This window comes from Ochlerotatus camptorhynchus, unplaced genomic scaffold (assembly GCF_037179485.1).
Source record: "Ochlerotatus camptorhynchus isolate MF236.1 unplaced genomic scaffold, CSIRO-AGI_Acam_v1.1 ptg000357l, whole genome shotgun sequence".
Lineage (NCBI taxonomy): Eukaryota > Metazoa > Arthropoda > Insecta > Diptera > Culicidae > Ochlerotatus > Ochlerotatus camptorhynchus.
The window spans coordinates 3,408,054-3,431,635 of NW_027040845.1; the positions used below are offsets into that span (position 1 = coordinate 3,408,054).

General features: G+C 40.1%; 1 protein-coding gene across 6 annotated transcripts in view; it reads right to left on the reverse strand.

Annotated features, from left to right (window-relative positions):
- Positions 1–18,755: 18,755 nt before the first annotated feature.
- Positions 18,756–23,582, reverse strand: part of fbl (pantothenate kinase 3 fbl) — an 80,794-nt gene continuing 75,967 nt past the window's right edge. For 4 of the 6 annotated variants that reach the window (XM_065231525.1, XM_065231527.1, XM_065231526.1 and 1 more), the window contains 4 exons: positions 20,847–21,318; positions 20,489–20,791; positions 20,285–20,420; positions 18,758–20,208 (listed from right to left, as the gene is read on the reverse strand). In XM_065231525.1, coding sequence (XP_065087597.1) covers positions 20,008–20,208; positions 20,285–20,420; positions 20,489–20,791; positions 20,847–21,318 — 1,112 coding nt within the window. In that variant the 3' untranslated portion in view covers positions 18,758–20,007. Of the gene's footprint in view, positions 20,209–20,284; positions 20,421–20,488; positions 20,792–20,846; positions 21,319–23,582 lie in introns of all 6 variants that reach the window. The other 2 variants (XM_065231530.1, XM_065231528.1) reach the window with 2 other exon arrangements.

Consider the following 23,582-nt stretch of genomic DNA (forward strand, 5'->3'; position numbering starts at 1 on the left):
TTAATGATTTTTGCTTTACACACGAATGCAACCGAAACTTCCATAACGGCTTGCAGCAGTCCCTTCGCGTCTGCCATCGGTGAAGATTAAAAAGAGATAGCAAACTATGCTTTCTCTTTCTAAGAAAACGATGTGCAATGGAATCATTTTTGTGTCGAGTCAACTCTCAACTTGATGGTTGCACGTTGTGAATAGTCTCGCAATATCAAAGGAGCTTGTAAAATCAATATCAAGCATGATATTTTGTTCCAATATCACGCGTGATATTGCGAGCCCATGAGAGCGGAAAAATATCAATTGATTTCTGATTTTGCCAACACTGTGAGGAAAAATCTGAAAATAGGGGCAAGCTTTATTCGGTGGAAAACCTGCAACATTCTGACGATAGGAGAAGCAAGCTATATTGAAAATGTCTGGTGGAAAATGAAAAAGGAAATCTGCACCAATCAGAAGATTGGAGAAACAATTTTTATTGAACATTAACGGTGGAAAATTTGCATCGTTCTGATCAATTTAAATTTTCTGGTGAAAAATTGTATGAGGGCAAGTTTGTATTGAAAATTTCTGGTGTAAGATTTGCAACAATCTGCTGCATGGAGAGGCAAGCTGTATTGAAAATTCCTGATGTAAAAATTGCACAGTTCTGGTATTTAAATGGAGGGGCAAGCTTTATTGAAGATTTTTGATAGAAAAACTACAACGTTTTGGTGAATGGGCGGGCAACTTAAACTTTACTTTCGAGGAGAACCTCAAGGGCATTGAATTCTGACGACAGTTCTAAAAGAAAAGATTTCTGGGTATAACTCCATGAAAAATTCTGCGAATAATTTCTAGTGAATCCTGCAGATAGTTCCAAGATAATTTCGAAAAGCATACCAAGAGAATCAAATTTGAAAGAAATTCCAAAGGGATGTTGGGAAAAATTTCAAGCTCATTCTGGGAAGAATTTCTGGAGAATGCAGAGGATATTCTTCTTCTTGTGAGAAAAAAAAAAGTTCTAAAATATTCCTAGAAGAACCTCAAGGCAATTCAATCCTTATGATGTGTGTGTGTACAATCTAACCCCCACCGCCGGCAGTGTTATTATGGAAGAAAACTGCTTTTTATTACCCTTAAATTAAAGCAGGTTTAGTCCGGGAGTTAGAAGGTGTTAGCTCTATTGCAGCTCCAGTGACCCATTTCAGAATGCCTGGTAATTCACGACAACTCCGGGGTCACTTTTACTTACAATAAGCCCCGCATGTTCACTCTACCTTTATCAAATGGATAATGGTATCATAAAAACACTTCCAGATTCAAAAAATATTATTTCCAAATCTGGCACGTATATAGTTTTGAAATTTGTTCAGCTGTATTAAATCGATTTGAATGGACATTTCTTATCAATTTTGTTTCGAATACCTCTTGATTCATCTGCTGGCAGCACTTACTGGCCCTTACCGGCAATTCAATCCTTACGATAGTTCCAAAATATTTCTGGGGAGAATTCAAAGAAAATTCTGCGGATAATTTCTAGCGCATCTTGCAGATAGTTTCACGATAATTTCAAAAAGAATACAGAGAAAATAAAATTTTGAGTGAAATTCCAAAGGGATTTTAAGCAAAATTTCAAGCGAATTCCGAGGATAATTTCTAGTTCATTCAGTTCCAAAGTGTTCTGAGAAAAAAAAATCATAAAAAGTTCTAAATTTAATTCCAGTGGACTTCTGAGAAGAATTTCAAAAGAGCTCTTAGGAAAGTTCTAAAAAAATCCGAGAAGAACCTCAAGGATATTGAATTCTGAGGACAGTCTCAAAGGATTTCTGGGGAGTATTCCAAGAAAATTCTGCGTTCTAGTGAATCCTGCAGATAGTTCCAAGATAATTCCGAAAAGAATACCGAGAAAATTAATTTTGAATGAAATTCCAAAGGGATTTTGAGGAAAATTGCAAGGGAGTACCGATAATTTCTGGCTCATTCCGGGAATAATTTTCTAGAGGAAATTCTTCTGAAACTCTAAGGGAATTTCAGTTCCAAGAGTGAAAGTCAAGAAGAGTTCTAAAAATAAGGGGGGGGGGGCGACACATCTTTATCTCAATTCTAGATGTTAAAAAATCTCACACTAGCGAATCAATCTTCGAAAAATCTTCTTGCATTTCTCGCATATACTTGCATCGCGCAACATTTTTTTGCAGGAAATCTTCAGAATCATAATCAATCTTCTTTCTATCTACTCAGCGTGCAAGTAGCTAGCCACAGCACAACACAATCTTTCCTGCAAACAAAAGCTGTGACAGTTTGAATTATATCGAATTACATGAATACTGTTCTCTAACCAATCCGCCTTGCCCTATTGTGCAATTTTGCCGCAGACAGTTACCTTTTATATGACCAGGATCATGGAATATTCCATGTGGCCGTCTTACCCCGCATGATTTTGACGTAGGACTACGTCTTTGTAGACTATACTGGGGAGCAAACCAAAAAGAAAAATTTGTGACGAAATAGTGTCAGGTTTTGAACGCTTATAACATGGTCGTTTATGAATGAATTTCAATTTTAATTACACCATTTTATTCAGATTGAATGTAAGATTTGTCTGGTATAAAGGTGATAATTGTTTATCAATGGTTAGCTATTGAAAATTGATCAAAGTTTTTAACCGTAAACAACCAATAACGTGCGTGCTCGATATACAAATCGAGAGAACCAAGAGACGAGTCTCAATACTGAATGTCATTTTGTTGTTGCTGTTTTTCTATTCATTGACCTACATCAGCAAAATACAGAATGCTAATCTAAATGCTTAAGTAAGAGAAATGTAGAAAATTTGGCAGCAGTCATCGTTTGACTGCTAAGGCCTGTACTCCAAAAAAATGCACCAGACAAAAGTGTTCGCCAAAAAATTATTTTAAGTCGGATTTTCCTAAAACTTTCAGGGAATGAACTATGGATTACATATGGATTATGTTTCGGCATAATTGCTTTATTCAATTTCCTTTCCATCGCTGAAAGCCCGCACCTTTCCTTAAAGACCCCTCATTACATTTTGTGCAATGGTGGAGCCGACCTTTTTGGTCACTTTCATCCATTCTTTCTTCAATTCCAGCTCGTTCTTAAACACTTTGGACGATTTTCGAACTTCGGCCTTCATTCTGGCCCAAAATCTTTCCACCGGAAGAATCTCTGGTGAATTTGGGGGGTTGGCGGTTTTTGGTACAAAAACAACGTTATTGTCTCTGTACCAATTCAACGTCGATCGTGCGTAATGGCATGATGCCAGGTCCGGCCAAAATAATGTCTCGCCTCCGTGGGACCGCAGGAAGGGCAACAGACGCTTCTGGAGGCACTCGGTGCGGTAAATTTCGCTGTTGATGGTACCCATTGTAATGTGATGTACGGTTTACTTAATTTACCGCATTGGCATATGGCCTGCCAGAGCAAGTATTTTTTGGCGAATGTGTCCACTTTCTTCTTCCTTATGTCTTCCGGAACATCAAACCGTGATTTGGCAGCATAGAACTCCAGCCCCGGTATCTGCTTTGCGTCTGCCTTGATGTAGGTTTCGTCATCCATAACCACACACATCACTCTCGATACAGCTTCCTTGCGCGGGATTTGGCCGCCGTGTTTTGTTGATCACGCCGGTTCGGTGTCTTCCAGACCTTGAATACACGAAGCCCAGCTCGTTTCATGGTTTGTTGAACGAACCAGGCGGAACACTTTGCCTTCAGATTACGCTTGAAATAATCCAACACCTTCCGGACCTTCACAGGGTCAGCTGTCTTCGATTTTCTTCCACTTCCAACCCGCCGCTCGGTCGTCTGGGACTTCTTAAACGATTTTACCACCCGAGACACAGTTGTATGGGTGATTCCCAGTTGTATTCCGATCCATCTCATGGTCGCAGACGCATTTTCCATGACGGCGCCCAAAATTCTCCGGCGATTTTCTTCTTGTTTCGATGACATCTCAATAACCACTGAACCGATTGTTATGAAATTTTGCACATGTAAACAATTTACTCCAAACTTATAACTAACCAGATTTTCATCACTTTTTACCCACGGATAAAAAAGTTACACACGGATAAAAATGGTGCATTTTTTTTTCGAGCACGAGCCTTATAAAGGGATGTTCGTTGCGTTGTATACCGAAAATGAAACTAACTCAGAGAGTGAGTCACTTTTTCTCATTCGTACGGATAAATTTCTAAAAACCCTCAGCGCATGAGTAACCTACGTTTTAAGAAATTTCCCATACGAATGAGTACAAGTAACTCACTCTCTGAGTAAGGTTCGTTTTCAGTGTAACTTGCCAGATCGGCTAGAAAAAGAGTGATTCGGAATGCATAATTTGTTTTTGTAAGGTTCGAACGTTTCGAACGAAAACAAGAATATCTCACAATATATTGTCGGTTTCATGCAATACTGTCACAAGTCAAAACTTTACATATTTGAGTTTTTGCGGCAAATTACTGCAAATAGTGTGAAGTTTCATCCCACAAAAACCCATTTTGAAATTCCTCAAAAAATTAAAGTTATAGACTTTGCTATTTTTTCAAACAAGTCAAACATAAAGTAGCATCACAGGCACATTTTGAGTTGTACCTAAGCTGCCTATATAAGTGTGCAATTTTTTCTTCTTTAGGCATCTTCTTTTTTCATGCAATATGGTCACTAGACTGATGCAAAATTTAAATTTTTAGCTCCACAGTGCTTAAATGGTTTCAAATCGGGTCCTGATTAACCTCTCAAAGTTGCAACTCATTTGGTTAGAAACAAACTTCGCACAAGCCATTTGAAGTTTACATGTAAATTACTATGCGAAATCTCAACTTTTTGTTCATTATCTTCTAGTCTTTTTCCATATTGAGCTGCGCTACCGTTCGATAGCCATTCTGATAGAAAATAGCTACAACTTTGCTGAAGATCGTCTCTATGTAAAACGAGACAGGAAAAAGTTATTAATTATTTAAGAGATTGAAAAACTTATGACATGATCAAGCAGCTGCTCTGTAGGCAACACTGTATTTTGCAGTGTGACATTGTAGCCATGATTTTTGTGTCCTATTCAACGCCCCAGAAACACCAATGTTGCCTGCTGAGCAGTTGATTGAACCATGATCATAAGACATCAGTGCATTGAACCATTAAAAACTTTCGATCCTTGCATTTAATCGAAAAGTGGTCTTGAGCAAAGTTGTAGCTGGGAAAGCTTTTGAAGCAGACCGATATGGTGAGTTATTAGATCGACATGAACAGAAATCTTGGTTTTACCATAGTAATTCCCATACAAACTTCAAATGGTTTGTGCCATCTCAGTTTCTCACCAAATGGGTTCAAATTTTGAGAGGTTAGTCAGGATCCGATTTGGAATCGTTTAAGTATTGTGGAGCGAAAATTTCAAATTTTGCATCACTCTAATGGTCACAACTCAAACAAGTATGCATGACTAAGCAACTCAAATAAAGGCAGTAAAAATCGTTGGGCTCTTTATGTTTTTATCGGATATTTGATAGAATTAATGAATCACACTAGATTCAGTCCAATGGAAATGAAAAGATTCATAAAATTGAAACTTAACACAGAAAAGCGGAAGTTTTCAAACGTTGATTGTAGTAATTTGGACCTGTAAATCAGATGATGACTGTTTATAATCATCATTATGAAATGATTGACCTAAATATGCCCTCAACAGAATTAAAATATATTACAGAACCCTGCGAAGTCATAGAACATAAGTCCTAATGTTAATATGTAGTCTACGGTTTGATTGATTCACAGATTTTGAGTTGTGCCAGTATTGCATAAAACCGATGATATGCCATCTTTCTCGATAGAAAAGAGGACAAAGAAAAATCAAAGGTATGAAAACTATAACTATAACTGAACTATATGTTGTATATTTATGGTTTAAATTTTTTTGAATGTAAATTCGATTCCCCTGGTATTTTTCACCGATCCTGGAATCCTCTTGACAATCGTCTACTTTAAAAGTCTACGCTGAACTCACACAACTGACTTGGAGTAAAAGCCTAAATTCTCTTAGAGCCAATCCAGAGGGACGACACATCCTTATCCCTTTTTAATGTATCCACACATTTTGCATGCATATCTCCATCTATGAAAAAAAAATGCAGAAAATCTATTTTTTTCCCATTCATTCCTTTTCTATTCCTATGTATTTTATAAATCTAAATTGATTGATGAGAGAATTGGTACATTCATTCTATACCTTATTACGTTGTTTTTGCTTTTAATTCTACTACAATAGTAATAGAATTAAAAAGAAAAACAACGTAAAACGGTATCCCTATCAATTCAAGATTTTCAAGATATCCTGAACATCCTTTTTTATCCTTCTGTCTATTCCGAACTATTATTCTTATCCCGCTTGCATGACATCGCAGAGCTGCCAAGACTTTTGTTTAATAAAATGCATCCTCAGAAGTGACGCCCCCCTGTTTCATGTCAAGAGTCTTGAAATTTTTTAAAAGTCCAAGATCTTATTTTTTATTTTGGAAAATCGTTTTTTTCCCGATTTGTCATATGTCGTTTTTGTTTTTGCTACACTACACCGGTGTAGTGTAAGCAGAAATAAGCGCGAATCATTGACAGCTCATGATCAATTGTTTGTAAACAAAGTTGTAATCAATAGCTACACCCTGATTTTGTTGGGTGTACGGCGGTGTAACACTGGTGTAGCTACACCGCAAAAACGAAAACGACGGAATTTTCCCTGGTGACTTCGAATTTCCGGCTTTTTTTTTCCGATATCCCAGTTTACTGGTCACCCTGAGTGTTTGTTTACAAAAGCAATTACGCCCAAATTTTGAATCACCCCGGAATTGTTGGAGCACTAACTTTATTATTTACGTTGCAAAATAGTAGCAAAAATTTAAATCGCCCTTCACTCAGTCATCCATCTAACTGAACTCTGCCACTGTTCCTCTCCCTAAAAGCGTCACGGTCAAGTTAGCCTGGGAGAATTGCACTCTTTTGCCCTTGATTTTTGCGATATGCTACAAAATGCGCACATAGCAATCCATGCGAATGCGACCAACCTCTTCCTACACCTTCTTCGACCGTCGTCGTCCATCCAGCCAGCAAATACGCACACAGACACCTATGTTTTGCTTCTGCTGATGGCTGACCTTTCCACCACCGTAATCGCGATTCGAAACATTTTTCACGTTATATCATTTTTTTGTTGCGTAGGCTTTTCCTATCCAGCTATCCGCCATTTCGTCCAATCTACGCATACAGGTGGGAAACGTCCCCTCCCTTTCTCTCTCTCTCGATCGGCAACTACACTTATTGCGATTCCGATTTTTTCCCTCTTCTGGCATTTGCATCCCGAATAATTTCAAAAATTACTTCCCAAATCAGTGGCCAGTGGGAAGATATGGTTTCTCTGCTACAATAATAATAACACACACCTGCAGCGGCGGCAGCAGCAGCATCCGCGGAGAGAATGGAGTGCGGGCAACCGGAAAACCGCACCGACTAGGATTTTATTTTGTTTTACGCACAATACCTATCCGTGTAGACACGAACCGACATCAGCACCGACCGACGATCGAATCGCTAATGATGACGCAAAGAAAAGCCTAAATCGAGTGACTCTGGTTACCGGCCGGCCGCCCTCCAAGTGCTGTTTGCTTGCATGCCACCCCAGACCCGGCGCGGCCTATGACGATGATGGATACCATCGTGGGAGAGCGAAGAGCGAGAAAAACAGGCACCCCACTGATGTTACACATGTTGACGAGTGGGATTGGGATGGGTGGTGGAGTGGCCATGGCGGGAAGAGGGAAGATGCATGCAACTCGTAGCGAGAGAGGGAGAACACAATAAACAATAAACGCATGGCACTCATTTCGAAAAATGGGAAAATCTTTGCGATTGAGATTGAGCGACCTCCGCTTTTCTCCCGGATCGCATTGAATTTTCAAGGGCACTCCGCATTTGCTGTCTTGTGTATGTGTTTGTTTGCGCCACTCTCAGTAGTCTGTGTTTTGCCATTTACCGGCCGGATGTTTGAATGTGTTGGGAATGAATAGGGTTGAACCATTTCAGGAAATTATTTTGAAGTCTTTTGTTAATTTGTCGAATGCATGGGGCTCTTGTCCTACCCGACAACACAGCAAAAAAAAATGTAATATCGACCAATGTAATTCAAGCTGATGTATGAAATAATGATGTAATAGCAAAAAGCAGATACAATATTACATCAATGGATGTAATTTTGTTCGCAAAATCTATGTACATCGTACAACGTTATATTACACAACCGATGGATTGACCTGGTTGCAGTAGTTTGAATGTAATATTCAACAACTTTTTTTTCTGTGTATGCTGGTGAAGGGTGTCTTTTAACTTAATAAAATTCCTTGAAAAGAACTTTAAGTTTAGATTCTACACTAAAACAATGTGTATTAGAAAACTACATTTATATAAGGTACATATAGCTAAAATTGTACCTATATTGGAGCGGTTCCATACAAATTCGCAAATCATAGCTGAAAATGAAGACAACCTTAACAGATAGACCAACTACCTGCATGAATCTGAATTTTGACATAACAACATTCTCTTGATCAAGGCAACCTTTGAGTATCGAAGTCAACGTTTGTTTTTCTTCATTCGTGGCTGGATGTTCACTACAGTGGGGGAAATTCGTTTAAACGCAATGTCATTTTTGCGTTTATTTTCAACACAAAAGATCGAGACAAAAAATCAAATATAGTTTGTCATAGCCCATCAGAAGTCTCGTATTTGAGAACACAATTTGATTGGAAGTTCATAATGACTTTTGAAAAAATCCCAAAAAAGGTGATTTTGGGGGGGAAATTCGTTTAAACGCACTTTTAGTTTTATTAATCAAATCGAGTTCACAGTTCAAAAATCAACAATAAACAATAGTTAATACTTCGTTTGCTTTCCGTTTTTCTGAATAGTTTCGAAAATTCTGTTCGGCATTGATTTCACCAGCTTCTGCAGAGTTGTATCAGGTATCAAGCTCCAGGCTTCTCTTACGGCTGACTCAAGTTCACGAACTGTTTTAAACTGCCTTCCGCCTTTGTAAACCTGTCGTGCCAGGATGCCCCACAAGTTCTCGATAGGATTTAGATCCGGACTACGAGCTGGCCAATCCAAAAGACTGATGTCTCGTTCAGAAAACCATTTCAAAGATTGCTTGCTGACATGAATTGCTGCATTATCCTGTTGAAATACGAAATTTTCCGGCATAACGTCTTCAGTAAACGGGATCAAAACATCTTCCAGAAGCTCCAAGTACTTTCCCGAATTCATCCTGGTTGAAATGGTGGCAATAGGGGTCTTTCCATGGATCGAAAAAGCGGCCCAACACATTAGAGTACCACCTCCAAAGTTCCTGCTCAACTTAACCTGCGGAGATTTCCTCAAATCGTGCCAATAATATGCGGTGCAGTCTGGGCCGGAATTTCTTCTCGTCAGAAAAAATAACATTGTCCCATTCCGTAGTCCAAGACATGTATTTTTTAGCGAAATTCAATCTGGCGCTAATGTGGGCCGGTTGAAGATTGGGTTTTTTTGCTTTTTTGGTGTACTTTAAGTGGCCACTTCCATGTAGAATCTGCCGTACACGCCTCTTAGAAATGGAAAGCCCCATTTCTTGCTTGATTTGCGCAGCAGAGAAGTTTCCAGAGTCTCCCATTTGTATGATTTGGTTTCGGACACGGTTGGTGATCTTCGAATTTCCCTTTGTTTTCTTTTTTACGCCATACGTCTTGCCTTTTTTCAGCAGGTTCCTGATTGCTGCTTCCGATCTGTGGATCACACGTGCAATTTTGCGATTGCTCTCACCGCGACTTTTGAGTTCTCGAACCAGTATTTGCTCCGACTGGCTTAAATACTTTCCTTTACCCATTTTGCCGAAAACAAGCAACAACTACCGCGCAACGCAAATTTAAACTCGTGTTAATGGCGAACGAGGGCTATACAGTGTAAATATGACAGATGCGCAAGATAACAGGAGCATAGGTACGCTCAATGCGGCTTTACGTTAGTGTGCGTTTAAACGAATTTCCCCTCTAAAATCACCTTTATTGGATTTTTTCAGAGACCACAATGAACTTCCGTTCAAATTGTGTTCTCAAATACGAGACTTCTGATGGGCTATGACAAACTATATTTGATTTTTTGTCTCGATCTTTTGTGTTGAAAATAAACGCAAAAATGACATTGCGTTTAAACGAATTTCCCCCACTGTATCGCCTCCGTTGTTGTCAATATTAATATTCGTCTTCATCTTGGTGAGAATGATTTTGAGGATCAAATGCAAAATGATTATTTTCAAATACACCGCTGCAGGACGTGTCGTGTTAGTTTTTACACACGAACCTATAGAAAAACATTGCCTCAAGCTTAACTGGTGATAAAATCCCGGTTTTAGGCTCTAGAGTCGACAAAATTCAAAATAATCGTTTTGCCCAAAATGAATTTGATTATTTTGCTTTTGAGGATCATTTCTGATTTTGACAATATTGGGTTGGATAATCAAGCACTGGAGAATATCAACAAACGCGTACACATTGATGTATAATGAACTCATTTGTTCATTTCGCTCGTACGTAACAGTGAAGATTTTCAAAACAAACGCAATTCATCTACACTGGGTTGAAGCGATACTCCTTGCGTGTGATGGTAAATGATAAAAACAGACACTGATATCAAGTCGAAAAAAATTGAACCTAGTTTTGAATCCTGATGAATGTGGTAAGACGCCCACATTCATCAGGATTCAAAACTAGGTTAGCTGTATAAAGAGAGAGATAAAGATTAGTAATTTCCATTTAATTCCACTACCTTGTTTGCTTATCCTTGAGATACGCGAATTTCTTCTACAATGTGCAGACTTCTTCAGTGTCTTGTACTAAAGTCGAGAATTAGTACAAGACACTGAAGAAGTCTGCACAATGTAGACGGAATACGCGTATCTGTCAAGGATAAGCCAATAAGGTAGTAGAATTAAATGGAAATTACTAATATTTCTCTCTCTCTCTCTCTCTAGTTTTGTATATTTTTCAGAACCTTAAAGCTTAAAAAAATCATAATTTTGTTGCTAATCATTTCTTCATCTTGACCAAGGGGTAGTCACTCTCTGCCAGTGCTGCAAAATCTCGACAGTACACAGTGATATTGACAATTCTGCTTTGGTCACTCATTGGAGCTAACAGTCATAGTCAAGACAAACCATATCAATTGTCAATGAAAATGCTGTCAGTGACGAACATGTGCAGATTTATTTATTAGCCAAATTTGTAACGAAATTAAATTACTTGAGCAAAACAATTACATGGATCCATTTTAGTGAACAAGTATCTACGTCCTGAGCTATTTGGATAACAATAATGTGACACAGATTGTACTAAACTACACTTTTTGTTACCAGGTGAATCTTTGTCATTGACGAAAAAATGAATGAGATTTTGACGAAGGTTTTTTTGAGGATCAAGTCTGTCAGTGACTATGTGACGAACAATTTAGTCAATATCGCGCGAAAGTCTGTCAGTGACAATGACAAATCTCAGCACTGCTCTCTGCACACTTATTTTGTACCAAATTTTATCTCAGTGTACCGCAGCTGTGCCGGCAGTGCCGAGGGCGCCAGTCATTGGACTGACTTTGTTTGTTTGTGAATAATGGCACATTTGGCAACCCGGTATTTTGACAGCTTAAATGTGCTTGTTGCAATCCGAATGCGAGAGAATAATATCGAGACACTGGAATGATTTTTTTTATGCTGATGGATGATGGAATAGGCGGTGTAGTAGCGTCGTAGAAATAACAGCTAAGTATCATGACAAGAAGCTCCGGTTGGCTGGTAATTCTGGTAGGTACTTGACATTAATCCGTAGTCAGCTGTTCTCTACAGAGAAACAACGGATACAATAGGAACTGTGGTTGGGTTATTACTTCTGGGTAACTACCTCCGGGGAAGAAGTATTTTCCGATGATTAGAACAAAAAACTTTCTAAGTGGAGCAATTTTTACATAAAAAAGCGGTCTGGTTTAGAGAGTGGGATTGTGAGTGAATATAGTAACAATAGTAACAATATGCATGCGATGTTGGTATACTCGGTGGCCGAAATGTGTCTCGTGTGGAATGATGTTCTGCTTCGGACAGGCATTAGAATGTACGCTGACAGTGTTTTGGGAAATCCAACTCGGTTTTTAGGGAATCCATGACGGGACGATGCGAAAATTAACGGTTGCGGATTCCAAAAGTTGGATTGTGTCAACGACAATCAAATTTCGACACATGCCCACCATAGAGGTAGCTCTAAGACCAGAAGGAACATGTTTAACTTTTTGGCTCAGCTCTGGTACTATCTTCGGTCCCAAGCTAATCGATACACCCCTCGAAACATAAGAAAATCCACGAACCCCTCATTTTATCTGTCAAACTTTCATAGCGAATTAAAACAAACATAGTACTACTAGAATTTCGACTAGAATGGGGCACGTTAATCGATTTGCTTGGGACCAATAGTCTAGTCAAGTAATGAGCCAATTTTAAATTGTTAGTTGCCATCGGTTGTGCCCACTGCGTATCTATCTAAAAATCTAAGTATGGGTGTCAAACAGTGCCAATGAATGAGCCCAGGTGTGCCCAAATCTGTTGAGTGACCAACCCCGTGTCCTGCACACCCCTAGTAGTGCATAGGGCCAACGTGAACGATTTTCATCCTTGGCGGCTGTTCGGTTTTGCCTTGACCTTGTCATGGCCCAGGTCAGATTCCTGATGACTTGCTGTATTTCCTTGTTGAGGCTCCGCCGGCTTAAGCCCCTGGGTTTGGATCTGCTGCGATGTCCTGCCGGATTCCAATGCAGCGCTTGCTTGCAGATTTCTCCACTTACGTTCTCTAATTTCTGTTGTATGTTGTGTTCTCTGGTTCTCGCCCGCTCTAACGTGGCTTTTGCTTATCTACGCTACTCAATCTTCCGCCAGGTGTCATCAGTGCACCATTTTTTTCGGTGAGTGCACACCTCACTTGTCTCGATAAAGGTATTCATGATGGTCGTCCACTGTTCTTCTACGCTGCCACCTTCCGGAACATCCGCTTCTCGGGTCTCAAGTTCTTCAACGAACGATCTTTTCAAAGCTTGATCTTCTCCGTCCGAGCTTCTCCTCCACCCGCTGGATCCGTGCAATGCGTAGGCATATCTTACCGATTAGACCGACCATCCATTGACGGAAATCGAATGAGCAGGAAGGCAGCTTCCACACCTGCGTAGGATATCGCACCCATTCAAACACACATGGGCCGGGACCAACGGGTTTACTTCCCTTCCGAAGGAAGACGTGACCAGAGCTTGTTATGCCTCAGAAAAATCCCACCGACCTCGGCTAGGAATGAACCCAGACTCATTGGGGTGAGAAAGCAGTCACGCTTACCGCTACCACCACCGGCGCCGGCTAAAAACCAACTCGACGGTGCAACATTGGTGTTTCTAGCACGTGAAATAGAGCACAAAAGTCATGGCTACTATGTCACACTGCATAATACAGTTTTTCCCACAAAAGTTGATCATGCCTTAAGGGGGTATTCCCGATCTTTTTTTTCAAAAAATCAAATTTTTTTTTTCACGTTTTTTTGTACTTTAGACTATATACTTTCATCCCCCCAAGCCGTTTTCCGATCAGCGAATTCGGTGTCCAGGCATAGCTGACTTATGGTAAGAACCCCCAAATGGTTTTAACTAAAGTCAAAACTTTAAACGCGTTTTTCTCGAAACCACATTTTTTTATCGGGCGAAGATTTTTCTCAGAAACTATAAGAGATATTGACTTGAATCTTTGCGCATTTTGTTCCTTATTAAATTATTTGGAGCTTCTCCCACTTTCAGCCAAAAATATTAACATTTAACATTGTTTGAAGCACCTTAAAGTTGCAAAAAAGCGGGCTAAAAATCGCCTGTTTTTTCATATGGCCGCCATTTTGTTAATTTGCAAGATTTTTTGCTGCCAACGGGAGAAGCTCCAGAGAATCTTATGCAGATTATTAATTTCATCACGAAATCTGTTTCAGATGAAGCCGTTCCAGAGAAAAGTCTTCGCCCGTCCAGGCGTTTGCGGCGAACAGGGGTCTGTTTGTCGCCATTTTGTGACGTCAATCATGTCTTTTTTATGTCGAAAAAAATTTATTTGTAAACTTTAATGTTCAATAAACAAGAATCCCAAAGAGTTAGGCGCATTACTATTCATTTTCCTTGAAAAAAAATTAATTGAAAAACAGGCCGAAAAGAGGCAAAAGATTGGGAATACCCCCTTAAGAGTATTATACCCCGATCACATTACAGTCACGTAATATAGGCTGTCTTGCAATGAGCACTCATACATAGGATTTCCAGTGAAAACTAGATGTATGAGTGCTCATTGCAGGACAGCGTATATCACGTGATATACGCTGTAATGTGAACGGGGTATTAGAGTTACCTCTATGGTATTAATCTCTTAAAGTTAATTAAAAATTAACTATTTAATTTGACCTTTGACTTAAAAACCTTAAAAGTTGAAACTGAGATATCATAGCAATATGGAGAAAGCTAGATGAAAATGAACAAAAAGTTTGGTTTTCCCATAGTAAATCCCATATACACTTCAAATGGTTTGTGCGAAGTCAGTTTCTTACCAAATAAGCTCATATTTTGGGAGGCTGATCAGAACCCGATTTGAAATCGTTCGAGCACTGTGGATCGAAAATTTCAAATTTTGCGTCACTTTAGTGTGACAAGCACAATAAAGTCGAGAAAATGTCCAACCCGAAAGATTCTCTCGCCGGACCGGAAATCGAATCCGCCGCCTCCGACTTGGTAATACCGTGCCTTTACTGACTAGGCAATGAGGGCCGTAAGCCGCACATCCATGGTGGATAGATGCTCGGGTTGGCGAAGCATTTCCTCTATCCCCGTGCCAGTGTTCGCGTCGCACCTCCTTACTTTTGTATTGTCGGATTGACAACATTGCACAGTTCACTATGCTATGGGCTATTCTCCGAAACGAAGCATTTCCGTGACTTAATTAACAACTGATCCGCACAATCTAACTTTTTGTCAAAGTTTCACTCTAGAACTTGACATCTTCAACAAAATAAAAGTAAACACCCAACAAACAAGTTGAGTTGATCAACAGCTGAAAAAGCTTGTTTTTGCCTGAATAAACTCTCATTCAACATTAAATGTTTTTATGTTACTTCATACGCGAAGTTAGCGATTTTCAGAGTTGGTTGGAAATGCTAACATGAAGCTTTAGTGTGATTATTTATTAGCTAGAGAATGATCTTTTAGAAGAGGGTAGGTGGATAGTTCCGTTAGAGTACGGCAGTATGAAAATTGAATAGAAGTTGAAAATGAGCGAAGGGTCATTAATGCGACAGTTTTTAAAGATAGACGCACATCTTTTACCTAACCCGTACGTAATAGTATGTCTCCAAGTCTACAGGCAAAAAATGTGCTTCCCTTTTTTGCTCATAAAATGACTGCGGCTGTGGAATAGTTCTAGCGACGTTTTCATCACTACCTAAAGCCCCACGTTGCGAGAGCGTTTCCAGTCGATGGTGTGTTATAATGCAATTCTTCTTTACCCAACTATTGTGTTGCTCCTCTCGTCAATAGTTGGGTAAACAAGAATTGCATTATAACACACCATCGACTGGAAATGCTCTCGCAACGTGGGGCTTTAGGTAGTGATGAAAACGTCGCTAGAACTATTCCACAGCCGCAGTCAGTTTATGAGCAAAAGAGGGACGCACATTTTTTGCTTATAGACTTGGAGACATACTTCAACTCTCCGCGTACATCGTACGGGTTAGGCAAAAGATGTGCGTCTATCTTTAAAAACTGTCGCATTAATGGCCCTTCGCTCATTTTCAACTTCTACTCAATTTTCATACTGCCGTACTCTAACGGAACTATCCACCTACTCTCTTCTAAAGATCATTCTCTAGCTAATCAATTATCACACTAAAGCTTCATGTTAACATTTCCAACCAACTCTCTCATTAAATGTTTGTTGGGCAACTCTTCTGAAGCCTGAAGTTGAATTTGGGGCCTCCCTTAGCTCAGACGGTAAAGGCGTAGCTACAAAGCAATACCATGCTGGAGGTGGCTGGGTTCGATTCCCGGTCCGGTCTAGACATATACGAGTTGGAAAATTTCTTGAATTCCCTGAGCATAGAGATAGAATCCCAAGTAACATTGCAGGTTTTATCGCGGTTTTGTAGCATTCTACAAGTCTAAATCATGGTCTACAGAACCCTCATACAACCAAAATTGTTACTTGGGAATGATTGTACTTGCCACACAATTATACTAATGCAAAAATGGTAACAGGCATCGAAAGCTCTCCATTAATAACTGTGGAAGGGCATATAGAACACTAAGTTGAGAGAACGCAATAAGCTAATATACGATAAGCAATAAGCTTGAAATGCGAAGAAGAAGAAGCAGAAGAAGAACTCTTCTGAAGACGTCAAAATTCCACAGTCTACTGTTTTCGAGTTTTCTGGAAAAAAATGAATACATTTTTTTTATCTAGTTCGATTATTTGGAAAGCTCAATTGCGTTAGCTTTACGGAGCCAATAGTTCAGTGTTTCGTTATTTTTTCTCATGAAAATGCGAGAGTGTCCAACGCAATCCTAAGAGGAAGAGGAGACAACCGGCTTCTTTTTGTCTGTGACGTGTTCTTCTTCTCTCGCGGAAACGACCGTGCAAAAACTTTTTTATTATGTGCGACGTAGTCGACTGTCAACATACAAGAAAATAGATTCCCTGTTGTAAAAATTCTTGCGTTTCTATACGATTATACCCGACCAATCAGATGCTGGTTCGCGTTTGACAGAAAATTGGTTCAAAAAGGTCCCCGTATTGTCTCCTGTAAATGCATTCTAGCGGGACAAAACTGAAAGCTCCGAAACGACGCATTTCCATGACTTGATGTCTTGGGCTAAGTTGCTCACAAAAATAAGGACAATTTTTTTCATATAAACAGACAATTCGATACACAACCGCATAGATGACACCAAAATTTAAGTTTTTTACCCTGACATTCTGGAGATGTTTGATGTCTTCGACAAAGCTGTTTATCTTATCAAAATAAACAACTCTTTCAGGACGAGGCTCGGTAACTTAGTGGTTACCGTTTCTGGGAGATCAATCCCAGGCCTGTTCCTTTCCTCGTATTCACCACTGCCATGCCCAATTCTCTATCCGCATTAGATTTAAATAAACAAATCTACTTCACCGATCGCATCAAATTCGGAAGGGAAGTAAAGCCGTTGGCCCCCGGTCCATGAGAGTTGATGGGTCGATAGGTAGGGTCCAGGTGTGGGAGCTGCCTTCATGGCGTCGGTAGCATTGGTACTCAGTAACAAACAAGATCGACGAAAAACAAATCAAGAAAAAAATGTAATTCCTCTACCTTATTTGCTTATCTTTAACGCGTATTTGGTCTACAATGTGCCGACTTGTTCAGTGTCTCAAGTATTAGTACAAGACACTAAGAAAGTCTGCACATTGTAGACGAAATACGCATATCTATCAAGGAGCTATTTCATTTCACATGTTATTTCTGAGTCAGCTTGGTACGTGAGAAGCATGACCAAAAGAAGAAATGATGCAGGGTTCTTTACGAAATTATACAATCATTCTGGATATAAGAGAATTCCCAGAAGCTTCATAATATAAAAGCTAAAAGTGTCTATATTTATATGAACTCTAACACAATACTCATTAGATTGGTTCAAATCATCGATGTTGCTCCACCAAGCTTAATAGATTTCAAATTAGGTCCTGATAATTCTAATGATATATGGGAATTACTATGGGAAAAGTGAACATTTTGTTCTCATCGTTCCTTTTCAATAATGATCTGCGGAAAAGTTTGCTATCTGTACTAATGTGAAAAAAATTTCTCAGCTGTAACTTTGCTGAAGACATTTGTGGATTGAACGTCAGGATAATTAGTTTGAAAGATGATATTATTCTCACATGCTCTATAAACTGCTCAACAGGCAACATTGGTGTGCTTGGCGCGAAGAATATAACAAAAAATCCAGACTACTGTGTCATAAGTGCCAAATGCAGTGTTGCCATGAATACAGTCGATTAATCGTATCAAAAAGTTATCGGTTTCGAAAAAAAATAACAACTAATTACCTTTAAGTCTAATCAAAAAGTGGTATTGAGCAAAGTTGTTGCTGATAAAATTTCACATATGAGCAGCTAGCAAGCTTTTCCAAAAAATATTATGACGAAGTGCTAGGACATTGAGAACATGAAGTTCACTATATTAATTCCCACATAAACTTCAAAGGGCCAGTGCAGTATGCGTTCGCATCATCGCGAGAATGATCAGGACCTGATGTAGAATGAATTGAGCCTATTGAAGCAAAATCGATATTTTGAACCACCCTAACACTCATATGTCTAGCATGATTTTATAATTCCTCAGGGGACCCTCTACTTAATTGCTCCATTTGGTCAACAATTTCATGCTTCACGTACCATGGCTTCGCGTGATTGCAAACCCTGCTAGTTGATAACGTCTTTGAAACGAGTAATTATGAACCGAGAACAATGTCCATAACGAAGATCTAACCGGCAGGCAGCATAAAACCTGCTGCCAGTAACATAACAATGGCGTGCGAATAATTTGGACCTGTGCAAAACGACGATGCCCTTCAAGGAAATGTGATACCCTCCACGGTTTTGAATGAACCAACCACAGACTTTAGCCAATTTCGAAGATCCGTGTATTATTTTCAGAATTTGTTTTGCTCTATGCCTTACTAACAGGAGAAAATGCAGAAAAAAATGTAAATAAAAAGGAAAACTACGGATTGCTAGAAGTTTTTCATATACCTATACATAAAAATGGGGGGGACGAAATCAACAACATTATGCAGGGAGCGAATAGCCTGATCTAGATTTCTGTAATTGTGTTAACCAAGTATTTCCAAATAAAATATACGGCAAATATACGGTGCCTTATTCTACGTTTTTATCATATTTGCAGCGGGCAAGACATGCGTCTTTTTAAAGATGACCGTGGCCATCGTAGGTACGAGGATCTTGTCCTTACACACATCCAGCTGTCCAATTTGCTTCGGCTGCTGTGTTTATTTGTTCTACTTTGATAAACAGTTCATAAGTTCTATGTTTGTAAAGTGGGATAATAGTGCAACCGATTATTGGTCTTCAAAATCGTTCCAACGCAATTGCTGATTGTAAACCAATCGTGCACACTGCAACCAACATGAACTGGTAACATAATTGGATTTTCCTACACCACGAAAACGAATTTCCCTTAAATTTTCAATCAATAAAATTACAAAAACAAACATTTCCTACTTGGCTGTATTGAAGAAACAAAACAGCCGTATAAAATTTGCCCATTTACGTTACTTATCTTACTCAAAAGCGTGCCTTACACTATGAAGGAATTGAAAAAGAACGCTCGACTATGTAAAACGTTGCTATTGTAGCCGTTGATTGCAAAACTCTCACGAACGATCGACCACATGCGTGCGGATACAATGTCTGCTGGGGAAAGCGATTTAATCAATAATTATTTAGTAGCTTTACTGCTGATAATGGTAAAGGCTTTCCCAAAAAAAAAACATACTTCTTAACTCAATTTAGCAGACGTTGTTGCATTCGCTCGCTCTAAAAATCCTTCCGAATAACATTCATACAGAGCAACGCACTTACCCATAACAATTCAACTTTCATCGTCTCACTATCATGCCGGTTATCCTAAACGATTCCCTAAGACTAATCTACAAACTTCATTCTTATCGACGAATCATCGGTTTTGGAGAAATGTTGTAAACTTGAAGATATTTGTCTGTTGTAAGATTTGATCGTACCCATTTCTATATCAATATGTTGTGTTCATTTGTGTGTTTGGTTTCCGTTGTATGTCTGTGTGGTTTTGTGGCGAATGCGTAAGCATATTCATTATTCACGAGTTTCACCTTAGGTCAGTAGTTCGCCTTCGTTGTTAACGTGCGCGTTAAGCTCGCCATTAAACTGCAGCAAGCAGCCGACAGCACCGAAATAGCCCTCGTGCTCGAGGAAGAGCGCCTTCAACGTACCCTTCGACCAGTAGTCCATGGCGTAGGCAAGCAGCTTCATCGAGATGGGATTCACCCGCAGGAAGTTTCCCACGAATACCACCTGTATGCGTCGAGATAAGAAGCGACATTTATTGCGGGGGCTCTTTGTGACTGAAATTGCAACATCATTCACTTACCCGATCGATTTTCTCGTTGCTTGCACACATCCTGGCAATCGAGCCGATATTGTTCGTTATCGTAACCAGGGTTGCATTGGCGAGATCTTCCCTCGATACGCTTGCCCTCCGCTCGGTGAGGTTCATCTGACCGAAGCTATTTAGTGTAAGCAATAAGAATCGTTACCATTATTAATCAGAATACTTATTCCAGCTGAAATGTACCTGGCAGCCACCAGATCTCCGGGCAGTCCGAACCGTTCATAGTCCCCACCGTAGATGTCTTTCACCAACTTGTCCACCCGCGTGTGGTCACCCTTCGTGGCAAGCTGAATCGCTTCCTCGAACGTCGTGCACCCCGTCAGCAGACAGCACAAACCCAGGAATGTTCCACCACCCAAACTGGTACCGGAGATGCGTTTGTAGTTGTCCGGTCCCCGAACCGCTAGCACCGATACGCCCGATCCCACATTCACCAGAATGAACGGATACGGTTGACTGAAGTCGAACTTCATCTTTGAACTTACACTGAAAACAGTAGCACAAAACATTAATTGAACACTAGAATAGTGCATCGACTCACCTAATATCACTAGCATTCTCCCAGTAGTAGCACTCACACGGATTGTGCGTCTCGGTAAACAGTATTCCCTTGATCAGGGCGTCCAGTTCGTCGAACTTGGCCAGCTTCATGTTGACCTCGTATTTGAAATTATCCTCAAACTTGAACGCGCCGCCCCCCGTCGCACAAACCGTCGTCACCAGCTGGGCCATGCCCTTCCTCTTGGCCAGGGCCAGGAATTTGTCCATCTCGGACGTGGGAAACCGGATGAAATGTAGCGACCCCCGTCGGCCTCTGATCTCCACGTCATCCATCTGGAGGTGCATGTCTCGGTGGCCGGTCCGCCCGTAGGCCGAATGTTTCGTCAGGTACCGCCGGATGTTGCGCAGGATTTTGGCTTCCTGATCCAGCTCGCCCGGTGTGATGTCTTTCGGTTCGAAGTACACCAACTTCGTTAGGGTGCCGCCGATGTCCATGCCGAACCATGGCATCGCTGGAAGGAGAAAATGCAGGAGTTTCCGTTAAATTTGATTCCGTTTCGGTTTGAGACAGTGCGGGAAGATGGACATTTTGTTAAATTGAGTCATAACTCATCTCTATTTCGACCAATATCGGGCGAAAAATTTTATCGCTGGAAGGAATCACTGTGAACCGAGTTGACGGCAAAGGAATAATGGTAATTCGGTAGTTGCATAAGCTCCAAGGCTCGGTGGAATTTCAAACTGATCGTAATAGTGGAAGGGGCATTTTGAATAACGATACGGAAAAACTGGACCTTCTTCCATTTGCATGAAACTGAAAATTGTTTGTTAGGGGCAATAATTCACATTTTTTGTTAAAATTCGGCCATTTTGGATCTTGTAAATTTTACAAATTGCGTCTTTGAAATTTCTCAAAAAATTGTAGCACGGAAACGGAACTTTTGATCGGAATGACGTCTGACACACAAAGTTGTTGGGGAAAATAATGTTTTCTGGGAAACATATAGGGGAAATGGCTCTAATGTTGGCCTATGTATCTAAGATTGGGCCCATCGCTAAAAATCAGCTATTTATCAATTTTATCTAAATGAACGCGGTCGGTCGGGACGGTCCTAATGGATATTTTTGGTCGCTATTGAAAATTTAGTCGATTGCTTAATTTATGTGATGCCCCAAATTAGGGGCACTTAGGCCGACATTACATCCATTTCCCCTACAATTTTTTTTTAAATTTCAAGAAAATAAATAAGTAAAAAAATAAAGGGTGTCCACAATTAAATTGCATCTTTTTAAAAAAGCTGTAACATTTTGATCTTTGGCTTATTTTTTATGAAATTTTTGGTAAGATGGCTTCAGCGTGTATTGTTTACACTGCGTGGGTTTCATTGTAAATTTTTTAATAGTTTTGAAAATGGAGTCAAAGGAACAGCGCGTGCACGAGAAAATTGTGCACACTCACCTCAAAAACCCATATCTTTCGCACCAAGCCAACGGAAAGATGTTGGGAATCCAACAATCTACTGTTTCTCGTGTCATAAAACGTTTCGGAGAACGTTTAACTGTCGATTGGAAGCAAGTGAGTGCAAGAAAAAGTATTTCGTACTACGTTGAAGATCACAGATGCACAAAACCACACTGTTGTATCATGGACGATAGAACATACGTAAAAGCGGACTTCAAACAAATTCCGGGAAACCAGTATGTGACCGCGAAAGACAAGTTCGATGTTTCAGAGTCCCTCAGGAAACAGCAAGTGTCGAAGTTAACAAAGAAATTCATGATTTGGCAGGCAATTTGTTCGTGCGGAAAACGGAGCAAGGCTTTGGTAACAACTACAACCGTAAATTTATTTTTTTTGTTTATTAATTTATTTGGTAAGGCTCAACCGAATTAACTTTACAGAGCCGAGGATTCTTGGTATACTATACAATACATCTTAAAAATATAGTCAAAAGGTACAACACAATAAACACTTTATCTTCCGCTATCCAAAAAGCCTCCTCCATCAGAACTGGAGCCGCTTCCAGTAGTTTCATTGTATGGCAAATTGTTGTACGCCAACGAGGGTCAGAGCGCGTCCATTGCAGCAATGGACGCAAAACGTGGTCAACACTCACACACTCATCACGAAACGGTTGCTTTCCAAAGTCGACGACGCATCGACCGAAAGAACTGCTGATGAAGAACAATGAGGAGGACCACACAATGGTTGCTGCCGAGAAAACAGCCGATCGCGTAGCACACATCAAGAGTGGTCTGCTTTTGTCGACAGTCGAGTGAACACTGCACAACAACCGTAAATGGCCAAGTCTACATGAATGAGTGCATGACGAAACGACTGCTTTCGTTTATCAAATCACACAACGTTCCTACTATTTTTTGGCCCAATCTAGCCTCTGCAAGGACGTTCTGGAGTGGTACAAGACGAATGGGTCAATTTCGTGCCGAAGGAACTTAATCCCCCAAACACACCGGAGTTGCGACCGATCGAAAGATACTGAGCTATAATGAAGCACGAACTCCGTAAGCATCCTAAAATTGTCACTATGGAGCAGGAAATGTTTAAATCATGGTTGAAAGCAGGGTAAAAAATGTCGTTCCAACCGTTGCACAAAACCTTATGGCTAGATAGAGCTGGAATAAGGGCGTAACAGCCTTTGTAAACAATGACTTCTATCGATGATTTTTAGGAACTCAAGGCACACCCACGCAAACCAACATAACCGTCGGGTAGGGGAACTCTTCCTCTACCCGATGGTGTTGTTGATTTGCGTTG